The 13,276-nt window shown below is 49.0% G+C and overlaps 8 protein-coding genes across 8 annotated transcripts; 3 read left to right on the forward strand and 5 right to left on the reverse strand.

The window, feature by feature from the left end:
- Positions 1 to 121: 121 nt before the first annotated feature.
- Positions 122 to 1,629, reverse strand: ARB_07676 (uncharacterized protein; the record flags this gene model as incomplete). The annotated part of the gene is made up of 3 exons (XM_003013910.1): positions 122 to 334; positions 401 to 1,418; positions 1,475 to 1,629. 3 exons carry the CDS (start codon positions 1,627 to 1,629, stop codon positions 122 to 124), a joined length of 1,386 nt encoding a protein of 461 aa, XP_003013956.1.
- A 361-nt stretch (positions 1,630 to 1,990) lies between these two features.
- On the reverse strand, positions 1,991 to 3,571 carry ARB_07677 (uncharacterized protein; the record flags this gene model as incomplete). Its single annotated transcript, XM_003013911.1, has 2 exons — positions 1,991 to 3,105; positions 3,250 to 3,571. The coding sequence occupies 2 exons, from the start codon at positions 3,569 to 3,571 to the stop codon at positions 1,991 to 1,993; spliced, it is 1,437 nt and encodes a 478-aa protein (XP_003013957.1).
- A 450-nt stretch (positions 3,572 to 4,021) lies between these two features.
- Positions 4,022 to 4,837, reverse strand: ARB_07678 (uncharacterized protein; the record flags this gene model as incomplete). Its single annotated transcript, XM_003013912.1, has 1 exon — positions 4,022 to 4,837. The coding sequence occupies one exon, from the start codon at positions 4,835 to 4,837 to the stop codon at positions 4,022 to 4,024; it is 816 nt and encodes a 271-aa protein (XP_003013958.1).
- Positions 4,838 to 5,254: 417 nt separating this feature from the next.
- On the forward strand, positions 5,255 to 6,489 carry ARB_07679 (serine/threonine protein kinase (Ark1), putative; the record flags this gene model as incomplete). Its single annotated transcript, XM_003013913.1, has 3 exons — positions 5,255 to 5,344; positions 5,398 to 6,288; positions 6,355 to 6,489. 3 exons carry the CDS (start codon positions 5,255 to 5,257, stop codon positions 6,487 to 6,489), a joined length of 1,116 nt encoding a protein of 371 aa, XP_003013959.1.
- Positions 6,490 to 6,617: 128 nt separating this feature from the next.
- ARB_07680 (uncharacterized protein) lies at positions 6,618 to 7,459 on the reverse strand (the record flags this gene model as incomplete). The annotated part of the gene is made up of 2 exons (XM_003013914.1): positions 6,618 to 6,845; positions 6,899 to 7,459. 2 exons carry the CDS (start codon positions 7,457 to 7,459, stop codon positions 6,618 to 6,620), a joined length of 789 nt encoding a protein of 262 aa, XP_003013960.1.
- A 618-nt stretch (positions 7,460 to 8,077) lies between these two features.
- ARB_07681 (uncharacterized protein) lies at positions 8,078 to 9,877 on the forward strand (the record flags this gene model as incomplete). The annotated part of the gene is made up of 3 exons (XM_003013915.1): positions 8,078 to 8,334; positions 8,466 to 9,216; positions 9,284 to 9,877. The coding sequence occupies 3 exons, from the start codon at positions 8,078 to 8,080 to the stop codon at positions 9,875 to 9,877; spliced, it is 1,602 nt and encodes a 533-aa protein (XP_003013961.1).
- A 551-nt stretch (positions 9,878 to 10,428) lies between these two features.
- Positions 10,429 to 11,397, reverse strand: ARB_07682 (SRP receptor beta subunit (Srp102), putative; the record flags this gene model as incomplete). Its single annotated transcript, XM_003013916.1, has 2 exons — positions 10,429 to 11,133; positions 11,197 to 11,397. The coding sequence occupies 2 exons, from the start codon at positions 11,395 to 11,397 to the stop codon at positions 10,429 to 10,431; spliced, it is 906 nt and encodes a 301-aa protein (XP_003013962.1).
- Positions 11,398 to 11,961: 564 nt separating this feature from the next.
- ARB_07683 (uncharacterized protein) lies at positions 11,962 to 13,069 on the forward strand (the record flags this gene model as incomplete). The annotated part of the gene is made up of 3 exons (XM_003013917.1): positions 11,962 to 12,174; positions 12,253 to 12,338; positions 12,397 to 13,069. The coding sequence occupies 3 exons, from the start codon at positions 11,962 to 11,964 to the stop codon at positions 13,067 to 13,069; spliced, it is 972 nt and encodes a 323-aa protein (XP_003013963.1).
- Between the last annotated feature and the right edge of the window lie 207 nt (positions 13,070 to 13,276).

A 13,276-nucleotide genomic window follows, 5' to 3' on the forward strand; every position in this document is an offset into this window, starting at 1 on the left:
TTTTTTTTTTTTTTTTTTTTTTTTTTTTTTTTTTTTTGGTTTCAGCAAATCAACTGGGTAGATCATAAAATATGTACATTCTCCTGCGTGTTCGACCACTCGGTGCCTTGAATAAACGTGATTATTTAGCACCCTCCTGGACAATGCGTTCGACTTCCTCGGGCTCCTTTGGCACCGTGGTCAGGTTCTCGAAGCCATTGGCGCGAACGACAACGTTGTCCTCGATACGCACACCTCCAACAGCCCAGTACTTGTCTAGAACTTCGGTGTTGATGTACTTGCTGGTTTCGGGGTTAGTAAGGAATGGCTCAATGATGTAACGGCAGAAGTAGACCTAGAGCAAGGGTTAGTAAATGTATGTGAAACATTCGGCGGAGCAACTACTCGATTCAACACTTACACCGGGCTCAATGGTAATGACGGATCCCTCTGGAACAGTGCCTCGCAGACGCAAATACTTGAACATGCGGTTCGGGTCAGCCGGGTTAGGGTTTCCTCCAACATCGTGAGTGTCCATGCCGAGATGGTGGCCTAGACCGTGAGGGAAAAAGGCGGTGCTGATTCCCTTCTCGAAAATCTCATCCTCAGAGCCAGTGAGAATGCCAATCTTGAGCAGTCCCTTGATGGCAACCCGGTGGACCGCAGCATGCATGTCGTCGAACAAAACATTAGGTTTGATCATGCTAAATGCGACTTTCTGCATCTCCAAGGCGATATCATATATCTGGCGGCCCTCCATGGTGAATTTGCCGGACAAGGGGAAAGCACGGGTGATGTCTGCGCAGTACGCCTTGTACTGGCATCCAGCATCGATAAGTACGAGCTGGTCCTTAATCCCGGTAGCCGGGTTAGTTAGGTCACCGTTGTTCTTGGTGTAGTGGAGAGTGGCAGCATTGGGACCACATGCAAGAATTGGATGGTAAGACTGGTCGGAGCAACCATTAGACATGCAGACGTAGTTGAGAGTAGCATAGAGCTCTCTCTCGTTCTTCGACTTGGTTGCGGCTTTCATCACTTCAATGTGAGCTTGGCTGGAGACCTCATTGGCACGTCGGAGGAGACCAATTTCGTACTCGTCCTTCACCACACGGCAGGACTCGATGGCAAGCTTCAAAGCATCGGTGTCGTTCTGCTTGAAGGAGGAGAAGGAAACCTCTGGACAAACCCTATCTGCAATTGTGAAGACCTTCTCGCCTCCGCACTTCGCGAGATAGTTGTTTATCTCAGTTGTGAGGAGCACGGCATCAACATCGAATTGCTTCAAGGCTTCGGCGGGTTCGAGAGGGAGGCCGGACCACATAACCGAGGCTGGGTCGACTGGTGGAATGAACAATGTAAGCTCATCTTTCTCAATGTTGTATGCAACAGAGCACTCGGCCTCAAGACAGCCGGACAGGTAGAGGAAGTTTCGGCGTTGACTATCACATCCTTCGTTAGCTTATTTCGCCTAGTTGAATGTATTCCCACGGCTCACCGGAAGTGAAACGGCTCGTCGCTGTCATCGATAATATGCTCCTTTTGGCCTTCGACGAAGATGATGCCGGTAGAGCCGTGCCCCGCGGCCTTGAGCTTCTCAGCAACGCGTCTCGCGTGACTCTTGGCTGGGTATTTGTCGACGTTGATATCCATGATGGCTGAATACGGCTGATATAGGATAAGGGAAGACTGAATAATGCGTGGACAAGATGGGCAGAGGACGGCAACGGGTGAAATAGTTTGATGGGTTATTGTCTTGCCTCGTCTTTCCCGTCTTTCTTCAATTTCGGTCGTATTGATGCTGGGAGAAAACGCGGGGCTAAAGATGGCTACTGGCGGGTTCGATTACATAACAGCGGGTGTTTGTTGGATATCAAAGAGAGGGCGAAATGAAGCGTTGGACGGGACGAAGGGCGTGAGACGATGATGAGGCGAGGTTGATGGCAGTCGAGGGGATGCATGGGCGTCAATGTTGAGAACTGCTGTGGTTAACTAGTTATGCGGCGCTGGTTTTCTAGTACGCCTCGCCGTCGTCGTCAAGGACCTCTTCAAAGTCGATGGACCATTCATCGATCTCAGCAAACTTCTTCTTCTGGAGCAGCAACTCCTCGCTCATAACGGGAGCTACTATCTCTCGCTCTGGTGATGTCCCAGTCTCCTCGTCGAGCTGGTTCTCCTTATCCCAGTCTGCATCGCCGCCCGTCGTACTGAGGCGGGAGTAGGTCTTCTTCGGCGTTGAACTCTTCCTTGGTTGAGACGATACCGTAGCAGCTTTACCGCGTCCTCTCTTGGGCTGTGATGTATTCTGAGACTTTTCTCGTAGCTTGAATCGGGCTTGGTTCTGCTGTGATCGCTTTGTGTTCCTCTGCCAGCCTGGGGATGTGTCCTCTTGTTGCCCTCCGGTATAGTTGAGCTCATCCTCTGAACCCGAAGCTGAGAGCACATAGTCCTTACCTCCAGCACGAGAACGTTTACTCCTCTTATTAGGTAGGCCTTTACCTCGTTGACGCCGTCGTGGAAGTAGGGCATCTTGCAAGGAGGTCGTAGACAAATGGGTAGGCTTCGAAGGTGGAGGGCTTGGTTTCTGGTTTGCAGAACTCTCTGGAGTCGAAGCAGGAGGTGTAATGGATCCTAAACTGCTTTCTGGCGGTGCCAGAGTGGTTGTCTGCCGCCTGCGTTGTGGTGGTGTTTCTATGGCGAAATTCATGGGGGTTAGAGAGTCCACAGATCCAACAGATGAACAATCATCGTCCTTGCCATCCTCATCTACAGCCACAGGTATCTCAGACTGAACTTCATCGAGTGCGGGTTCCTGCTCTTGAGGATCGTCAATGTCCTCTGGCTCTTCCGGCGCTTTATCAGCGTGTTGTTCACCCAAAGCTTGCACAAGAGCAGGCGGATCATCCGATATTCTCTTTTCTGAGGCAAGATCATGCCGTATGGGGACTTCAACAAACACCTGTGGTAATTTTGGTGTCTTCTTGGTAACTGTGGGAGTAATATCGGCCTGGTTTAGTGACTTTCTCCTCTTTGCTGGAAGCGGTGTAGACACGTCCTCGGGGTCAAAGCTGCCTAACAGGTCATCAGAGCCCAATTCGGATGATCCAAGGTCCAAGGAGTCATCCCCCACTAGTTGTAATATACTCGGCTGCCTTGGACGTGGACGGAATGCGCTTAATATTGAGCTCTCGAAGGCAGGCGTGTGCCCCTTTGGATTCATATCCCTTCTCGCGCTACCCGGAAATCCTTGCAATCTCAACGACGTCCCCATACTAACGCCACCAGATAAGGGTACATTTTCCTGCTGGCGGTCTCTGACGGGAGTTTGGCTACCAAGTGAGTCTCGTTCCCGCTCTCTCTGCACAAACCCCGAGCTCCCATCTTGTAAGTCATCGCTTCGCCCCTCCACGTCCGAACTATTAGCATCTTTCCTAGAGGTGACTCTAGATTTTGGCGCCGACTTCGTGCTTGTGGTACGCTCTTCGGACTGTCCTCCAGAGATCTTTCGCTTTGGTCTTCCCTTCGTCGCATTTGCTTTGGCCGTTTGTGGTTGATTGCGGGTGGCTCGGGCTCGTTTCGCCGCCGGACGAGGCATTTTTGTAGATTATCGTAGCTTTATAGCTACAGTCAGTCTATCCCTGACTTCTATACAAGCTAAACGGAGGATTTCAGGGTATTCTGTTGCTTATGAGCCGTTAAACGCGATGATTGAGGTTAAATTGTCAAAGTTGACGCGCCGCTTGTTTTGGTTTGGTCCAAAAGAGTTTAGCGCTGGAAGTGCAGATAAGCTCTTTGATATCAGCAAGAATGCATAGAACATAGAATCCATATTTACACCACGGAGAAATGTCAAGTACAGATGCTAAAGGATGATACAAATTCAAGGTAGCAGGGTTATATTTTACCCCGCTTACGTTGTCTGAGGAGGTAGAACTACCCGCTCTAAACTGCTGTCTACAACTGGTAATATCTGTGCGATGTGGTTTGGGTCTCTCATCATCGCGGGGACGTCCTTGCGTGAGCCTCCGATCATCTATACACATGTTCAGTAGGACATTTCTCTCCAGGCATCTATAAGAAGGGTGAATCTTACTTCTTTGACTTTATCATATCCTTCCTCCTTTGCAAGATACTCCCGCATTACCTCACCCGTGTCAAAGTCCACGAACACGCGGGTGTCTCGTAACCGGAAAAGAACATTATCTAATCGCATGAACATTCTAGTAAGCAGAAGAAGGCATGTCGGCATAACACGAATTTTGCATGATAGCATAGTGATTCCGTTATCCGCTAACTCATCCTCATAGAGCATGATCTCGTCGTAGAACAGAATTGGATCTGGTTGCTTAAGTCTCTCTATTGGGAGAGGAGTGGATGTTTGCTCAAATTCATGACCTTTAGGAGTGACTGTTCCCTTATAGTCTGTGGTATATGACCAGTCAAAAGGCTTCACCACCTCCCTTATACCCTCATGCGCTGATTCTCTATTCCAGGTATTAGCGCTAAAATAACATGCATATAAACAACTACTTCCAGATATTGCACACCTGCTTTTCTGCCACTCGCCTGAGTATGATACTTTGAGCATAGAGGCTCCTGTTTTGTCCACACGGTCCAAAGCATCAAAAGCATTGAAATTGATACCCCACCCTGATGGTATATGCTCAATTGAGACTAAGTTATCTCCAAATATCATCTCAGGAGGCGCAATCCCCAGCTTATTCGTCATCTCATCAATTGGGCCAGCTTTAAGAATTGGCAGTTTCTTGGTGGTTATCCTGAAGCCCTTCCTTGTTATCGAGCTTGGTGGTGTGGCTTCTGGTGAGGGGAAGCTCGACTGTGTTCCATTCGAGGCAGCCATGGTAGCCAGTCTAATTTTCCTGATGACGGTTTAAGATTAATCTTGGGCCTTTTAACTGCAATGACAAGATAGACCTAGAAGGGAAAAATAAATAAACAAGAGCGACTTGTTGTATTTGTGGTCCAAGTCATTCCTACCTTTTGCTGGTTTTGAACTCTATCACGTGGACACTTGATTGAAAATCTTAGGTAAGCCGGATGTAAACGGGCCGATGGTTGCTATGGCAACGCCGACGCCGGCGGTTGGTGTAAATAGAAAACCACGAGCAACTTGAAGGAGTTTCTAATTCTTTAACAGCAGAAAACAACTCTCTTCTCTCTTGTTCCTTGCCTCCTCTCTCATATTTTGGATTGTATACTGTGTTGTAACGGCTCCCGATTTCTCGACCTGTCTATACTACTGCCCTTCCCGCGCAAGATGTCTACGAAGACCCTGGAAGCTCGCTTTGAGCGGTTGGATGTGAACGATGAAAACGAACCGCCAGCCAGCCATCATATCAAGGCAAAGGTATAGCCGGTCTCAATAACATTTCAAAGCCACAGGGAGCTAATAAGTCATAGGGAGTGCCATCAAAATGCGGCCCAGCTCCAGCTCATGGGAATCCCACCTCCAACAGGCCGAACCTCTTGAAGCTAGCGCTGCAAAACAATAACGAGTCCAAATCACACAGAAGCCCTCTGGAAGAGGAATCTTCTAATACATTGCGCATGAATGACTCGGCTGGAAACCCTAAGAAATTCCACCTCGGCATGTTCGAGATTGGCAAACCACTCGGCAAAGGAAAGTTTGGAAGAGTATATCTTGCCCGTGAGAGGTCAACCGGCTTCGTATGTGCATTGAAAGTACTGCATAAGAGCGAGCTTGTCCACGGACATGTTGAGAAGCAGCTTAGACGCGAGATTGAGATCCAAAGCAACCTACGACACCCCAACATCCTGAGATTATATGGTCATTTCCATGACAGCAAGCGAGTATTCCTAATCCTTGAGTTCGCCGGTAAGGGTGAATTATACAAACACCTTCGAAAGGAAAACCGCTTCCCTGAATGGAAAGCAGCCCAGTACATTGCCCAGATGGCAGCTGCGCTGAAGTACTTGCACAAGAAGCATGTCATGCACCGTGACATCAAGCCAGAGAATATCCTTGTTGGCATCCACGGAGAGATCAAGATTAGTGATTTCGGCTGGAGTGTGCATGCCCCCAACAACCGAAGGCAGACGATGTGTGGTACTCTCGACTATCTCCCTCCAGAGATGCTCAAGCCAGGCAACGGTGATAAGTGGTATGATGAGAAGGTCGACCTGTGGAGTTTGGGTGTCCTTATATATGAGTTCCTCGTTGGTGAAGCTCCCTTTGAAGACTCCCCAGTCATGACCCACAGGAGAATTGTACGGGGAGAGATGACCATCCCATCTTTCGTGAGCCCAGAAGCCAGAGACCTTATCAAAAAAGTAAGTCCCCTAACTGTATGGATATGTTCAAGCCCAATATAGTATTGCTAACATTTTCTTCATTAGCTTCTCGTTCTTGACCCTGCCAGCCGAATCCCGCTGGATGAAGTTCAACGACACCCATGGATCTTGAAGTACTGTGTCAAAGGCGAGAGAGTGGCGCAGAGAGAGGCTGCCGCCAGCAAGAGCAAATCGAAATAAATGAAGCAGAATTAAGGAGGGGGTATTTTCAAAGTCTATCTATATTGTTACAGCGTCATTGTTTGAGCGTTCCTGTTTGCCTGTGCATTTGATTTCCTTTCTTTTTTGCGTTCCCATAATATCTGGTGTTATCGGTATATTTCGTCAAATGGTCGTGTATCTCGGAAGCAGCTTTCCCATACTTCATCTACCACTCTCAAAGCTTGTTCCTTGCTTTTGCATGCCGGTCTCGCCTGTACGGACATGACGGCTCTTCGTCTCACACACTCCTGGTGGTGGTTAGCCAACTTAAATTCAAATCTTCCAAAGAACTCGTTCGCCCATCTACACTCTCCGCTCAAGGAGCTAGCTCGTATCTAGTATGATGTTAGCCATCAATTGGCATTCCTCGCTAGTAGGAGCAGCATACCTCCGCACAAGCTGCATGCCTCAAGTTGTTTGTCCAGTCAAGCTTGAACCGCAAATGGTCGTAGGCATGTACCATCTCGTGAGCCAAGGTATCCTCAAGCTGGCTTTGGCTGTTCATGGCATTCGCGCATATCTGAATTCCATACTCTGGATCAAACCCTCCACCTTGCCGAGCGGTACATCTCCGGCAATATATATTCTTCGATGATATGTCGCCTCCAAGCTGTCTGATGTTATCTTGAAGGAACCGTATAACAGGGCCTATAAGGTAAATGAACCATATCAGTAATAGATCAAGTAAGACCGGTGACGAAGGCGTATATGAACTCATACTATAATTCAGCAGATAATCTCTCTGTGATTCGCACCGCCTGCAGTCTGATTCTTCATTGCGAAGGTCTCTCGCGAGTCTGAACTGCTCAACACCCTCGGGTGTCATCTTGCCTGTAACCCCGGCGTAGATGTTGCGGAAGTGAGTAAGGATATCGTCCCCGGGTTTGAACCCGGTAGGCTTCTGTCCCTTATCTGAGGCATCGCTGCCTGTCGTCTGTGATTCTGCCATGGTCTCCTGCTTCTGCTTCTCTTCTTCTCTGAATCTTCTTGCTCTACTTCTTTGCGACCTCCCGAAAAAGCTCCCGTCCAGAATGATGGATTACATAATTAAACGGATTAATTATATTCCTTTTCTCTCCCCTGATTGGCTGAGAGCGGAACTTTTGGCTTCGGAGTTTTTTGGCCCCCGGCATTTTATTTTCTTGTCTCTGATTGGCTGGATGTTCGTCCTTTTTCGCCCTTTTTCAGCAAAAGGCTGAATCAAAGGCAGGAGAGAATCTCGAAAAACTTCTCCTCATCCTGGCCTTTTTTATACCAAGCAAAGAGCATGGGAGGGCCAGCACACTAGTGTTAACGGGCCAGAGGAAGAGAACGTGTCTTAAAGTCCATAAATATCTTCTTGCTCGAAGAAAAGTTCTTGTAAAGTTTAACCCGGCTACTTTCGGCTGGTTCCTTTGGTCCCATCAGAGAAGAGGCAAACATCTGTCTTATCCTCCAAAGGTACCAACAATATTTTCATCGCGCAGAACTATTCCCAGAGTCTGAAACCACATCTCTGTTAGAGGATAACGGATTTTTGACTGCTTGATACTCTTGCGACCTATTCAGACGACGACTGTCAGCAGCCATGGTGCAGTCTCAGAAGAGAACCCCTCCTTCGGTGATGGAGACCGTCACCGAACAGATCGGCAACACCCCTCTTGTTCGACTCAACAAGCTCCCTAAGAGCCTGGGTATAGAGGCAACAGTTTATGCGAAGCTGGAATTTTTCAATGCTGGCGGCAGTGTCAAGGACCGCATTGCCCTGCGCATGATCGAGGAGGCTGAGCGCTCAGGAAGGATAAAGCCAGGCGACACATTGATTGAACCGACCAGTGGCAACACGTATGTAACGTACCCTATTATACAGAGAACCATGCAGGATGCGCAAGTGGCAGAACCTTGCCTGGCTTGCTTTTGAGTTGTGATCTAACGGTCGGTGATTTTTAGGGGAATCGGATTGGCCCTTGTTGCAGCTGTCAAAGGTTTGGCTTCAATCCTTGCCCTTACAACATGAACACCCTTGCTGATGATATATTTCCCCTTTTAGGATACAAAGCGATCATTACTTTGCCCGAGAAGATGTCCGCAGAGAAAGTTGCTGTACTTCGTGCCCTGAATGCCACTATCATCCGTACCCCTAACGAGGCTGCCTTCGACTCTCCTGAATCCCATATCGGAGTAGCCAAACGTCTGGAGAAGGAGTTGCCTAATGCGCACATCCTGGATCAGTACGGCAACGAGAATAACCCTCTTGCACATGAGTTTGGAACCGCAGAAGAGATTTGGACTCAGACGGAGGGTAAGGTCAATGTAGTGATTGCTGGCGCTGGTACTGGTGGCACAATCACCGGTATTGCCCGTGGCCTGAAAAAGCACAATTCTTCCATCAAGGTTATTGCAACTGACCCCCATGGATCTATTCTTGCTGTTCCTGAGCCTCTTAATCAGGAGCACCTCAATGAGCCATATAAGGTTGAGGGTATTGGATATGACTTTATTCCCGATGTCCTTGACAGGAAAATTGTTGACAAGTGGTACAAGACTGGAGACAGAGAGTCATTCAAGTACGCTCGACAGCTCATTGCTGAGGAAGGCTTACTTGTTGGCGGTAGCAGTGGAAGTGCTATTGATGGTCTAGCTCAAGCAGCAAGGGATGGCCAGATTGACAAGGATGATGTTGTTGTTGTTGTTCTGCCTGATAGCATCCGAAGCTACTTGACCAAGGTATGTCCAGTCTCTGTACCATTATACTAATGATTCTGGATACTAACCTTTTCGTTCTCCTCCATAGTTTGCTGACGATGACTGGCTCGCAGCCAACAACCTGCTGCCTGCCACCGCAGAAATGCCACAATCACCACAACTACCTCCCCAGGGATCAACCGACCAGTTCGGTGGCGCTAAGGTTAAGGCTCTTCGTCTCAAGCCTGTCACCACTGTGTCTGCTAACTCACCTTGTTCCACTGCCATCGAGACCATGAGAGATAAGGGCTTTGATCAGCTCCCAGTCCTGGCGGCTCAAAGCCGAAAGCTAGTCGGTCTTATAACTCTTGGAAACACCCTCAGCTGGATTTCCCGCGGCAGGGCTACCGGCAACAGCCCCGTCTCAGATGTCATGTTTGACTTCTCTAAGATTTCCGAGATCATTACTGACCCTCGAAATCTGGGCAAAGCTCCCAAGCCCACTGACGACGACATTGGCAAACGCAAAGAATTCGTTGAAATCACCATGGATACTCCCCTGAGCGTCCTCAACCGTTTCTTTGAATGGAATAGTGCCGCCGTTGTGACCGAAAAGGATGAATCTGGCCACATGAAACCACTCGCTGTTGCAACCAAGGTCGACCTTCTGACTTGGCTCCTGCAGCAGAACAAGTTGAGCTAGATATTTCTAGCTTCATCGCCTGCTAGTTTCCTTTCAATCGTTCTCGTTTCACACAATCTGGAGGTGGAGTGAGTTTAGGTCAACGTTGTCACGACATGTCTTTTCTCCCCTTCCGTTTCATAGTTCTTCAACAGGCATGCCTTACAGGTTAGATGTTTCAACGACTGCTGCATTTGTTTCTGATTGGGTGTTTGTATTTAGATCTCTCTCCCTTTTTCAACATTTAAACCGTATACACGGATGGGATAATACCATAGTAATACATCGAGTGTTTTTGTTGACGGCTGCTTTATAAGTTGTGAATTCCAAATGAATCTTTCAGACAAGAAAGAGTGGTCGAAGGGGTTATAGAGCGGCAACAAGACACGCGCGTTTAATGGTGGGAGTAATGCATTATGGGCACGCTGCCAGTTACTATGGCGGTTGTGTACCGGGAGGATAGGTTGAGAGGAAGGTTTTGAGAGCGAGGACGAAATCTCCTCAAATGGCCTTGTTTTTAGAAAATGATGTTTGGTTCAGTCAAGTTGATGCTTTAAGGTCTTCATAATCGTTCATAGACATTGACCCATCCATTCTTCCCAGGACCGAAGGCCAGACGTGGCATCGTCTCTGTAATCCGTCGTGACGCTTCCTCCGAGGAAATCAACCTTGACACCAGATTCCTCTTCCAGAAGCTGGAAAGTAAAAGGTTGACTGCCAAAAGCATCGGCCTCATCATCACCTTCCGCATCAGGATTGATCACACCCTTACGTCTCGTCTCTCGGACTGCTTCGATTTCGGCTTCTAGCTTCTCCTTCACCATGGCCGGCGGAATAGCAGCAAATAGATCCTGCTTGTTGGCTGCTACTAAGACGGGGGTGCTGCGTGCCCGAGTGGATGCTGAGAAACGATGGAGTATTATCAGAACGTCATAGAGGTATCTTGCAATATCGGCTAGTTGACCTGCGTCCATCAAAGTACTAGCGTCGATCATGAAAATCACGCCGCGAACTTTGGTCTTGGACTGTTTCTGCTTTGAAGGATCTAGCAACTGGGCAATAACTTCAAGGTCACGAAGCTTCCCATGCCCCGGAGTATCTCTGAGAGAGAAAGTCACCCGCTGTTTGGCAGCCTGTGCCAATGTCGGGTCATTGACAGAACGGTATTTGTCTGAGCCTTTTCTAACGGCCGGATGAAGTGCTACCGGAAACGTAGAGGAGACCTGGGAAGTATGGGTTGGTCGAGGCTCGAGGTTTGAGGATGTACCTTTTTCGAGCTACAAACAACCTGTTAGTGAAAAATGGCCGAGCAACGAGGGAAGAATAATACTATAGCTAACTTTAGCACAGAGAGCTGTCTTTCCTGACCCGCTAGAGCCCAGTAAAATGAACTGATCAGACTTGCTGGTGGGAGCTGTACGGTATAGGAAGAGGTGTAAGGCCAAAGGAAACAAGAATGCCACCAGACAAGCGGCCACAATAGCAACTGGATTCGCTGAGAGCAGGTAGGTCGCGATCTCACTCGCGGAGTTCCATTGCATCGTGGCGTTTCTATTCTCTGCTGTCCTGCGGCGGTCTTCTGGAATCCACAGATTGTGCGCCTTTTTATAGAGCAGTCGGGTTCCCTTAACTAACTAGCTGGTGTGCCACAAAAGGCTGTTAACAGTCTTTACCCGGACCACACCACCTTCTCCTGAGTATAACCAACGAGTCTATCGGCAAGGGTTTACCATGAGCGAAGCCGGAAGTGCGTCAGCAGTTGGAGAGGCGGCAGGGGTCCCGTTGTGTTGGTCGAAGGCCTCACACTCTGCACTTTCGGCTCTTTAAATGCTGCATCGCAAACAAACCGCCGGGCGAGAAGCCATATCACGTGGATCATTACTGCTTATGTCACTTTTACATAATACGTGACTAAGTCATCTTACTCATCTCTTACTCAGCCGTTCTTATCCTCTCTTATCCTGCGTTTGCTTCGCTTTCTTCCAACACCGAAAGCCAGCAAAATAATAACGACCAAAGAAACCATCGTCACATCGGCCGAAACTCCTCGTATCCTCGTCGACTATAAATACTTAGCGCTCTGCTCCCCCCTCTGGGGCGCCAGGATGATGTCCTTTCTCCCTCTTCTCACCCTTGTTGCATGGTGGTTCAGCATCGTCTCTGCTGTCGAGTTCCAGGCTCCACAGGCGCTGGCAGTGCTTGATGCCACCTCCCCCCTTGATATCGAATGGTCGTTCCCGGAGAACGCTACCTCGTTCCTACTAGGCACTGATTACAGTATATGGCTGTGTGCGGGAGGCAATGAAGACAACACTCATGTAAGATTGGAAACAAAAGGACATTTCGAGCGCTGTTAATTGATAGCTAAATGTGTTGTGAAGGAACGCGTGGCACAGTTATTTAAGGGGACCATCTTGAGCAACCCGGTCCAGACCACCGCTGAGGTCGACCCGAATGCTGGAAGCGAGTACCCCAATGGCTAGTAAGTGTCGATTAACTGGGTTATGTTTATAGCTGGTATGGTGCTAATTGGTTTCCAGCTTCCTTGAAGCTGTCCTCAATGGAATGCAAGGGTACTCATACCGCTTCACCCTCACTGGCATGACTGGCTCCTTCTCGCCCAATGTTGAGAAGGGCCTTCGATCGCTCCCTAAGCCGGACGAATCAGATACTGCTCGAATCCAAGCACGTCAAGTTCCAGCTCCTGGCGCTGCAGTACCCCCAGCCCCTGGCGCAGCTAACCCTCAAGCACCCGGTGCTGCCAATCCCCCAGCTCCAGGTGCTGGTGCCCCCCCAGCGCCAGCGCCAGGAGCAGGCAATCCCGCAGCACCCGTACCACCAGGAGGCAAACCACCTGCCGGAGCACCACCTGCTGGAGCACCACCTGCCGGAGCACCCCCAGCGGGAGTACCTCCCCCTGCTGCTGCACCTCCAGCAGGCGTACCGCCAGCAGCAGCTCCACCACCTGCAGCAGAACCAACTATTGTCCAGACTGTACCTTACCCAGAGCAGACTGGACTCACAAGATACGCTCCCGTACCAAAGCAACCACCGAAGAAAATAGTTAAAAGATCAGCCACACCTCAGTTTCCTACCAGCCCATACAAAGTTGCTACCACTTTCTTACCACCACCTACTGTCAGGACTACCATTTCTGCTTCTGTCACCCTGACTGCCGAAGCCCATGAAAACACAGTGAGCTACACTCCCTGAATCTACTAAATTCATGAAGCAACCATTGACTTATGTCTTATAGCATCCTCCAGTTGACGAAGACATGGCAAGGTTCCTCAGGCGGTGGCAAGATTGAGCCACGGTCTTGGTAATATGATATAAGCTCGATAATAGCAATACCCCCAATATGTACACCCTAATCACGAAAGCATAGGTTATTGGCGTTTCGAGGTAGACATGGGACAG

The sequence above is a fragment of the Trichophyton benhamiae genome, assembly GCF_000151125.1.
Source record: "Trichophyton benhamiae CBS 112371 chromosome Unknown Abenha-G-c-312d04.f1, whole genome shotgun sequence".
NCBI lineage: Eukaryota > Fungi > Ascomycota > Eurotiomycetes > Onygenales > Arthrodermataceae > Trichophyton > Trichophyton benhamiae.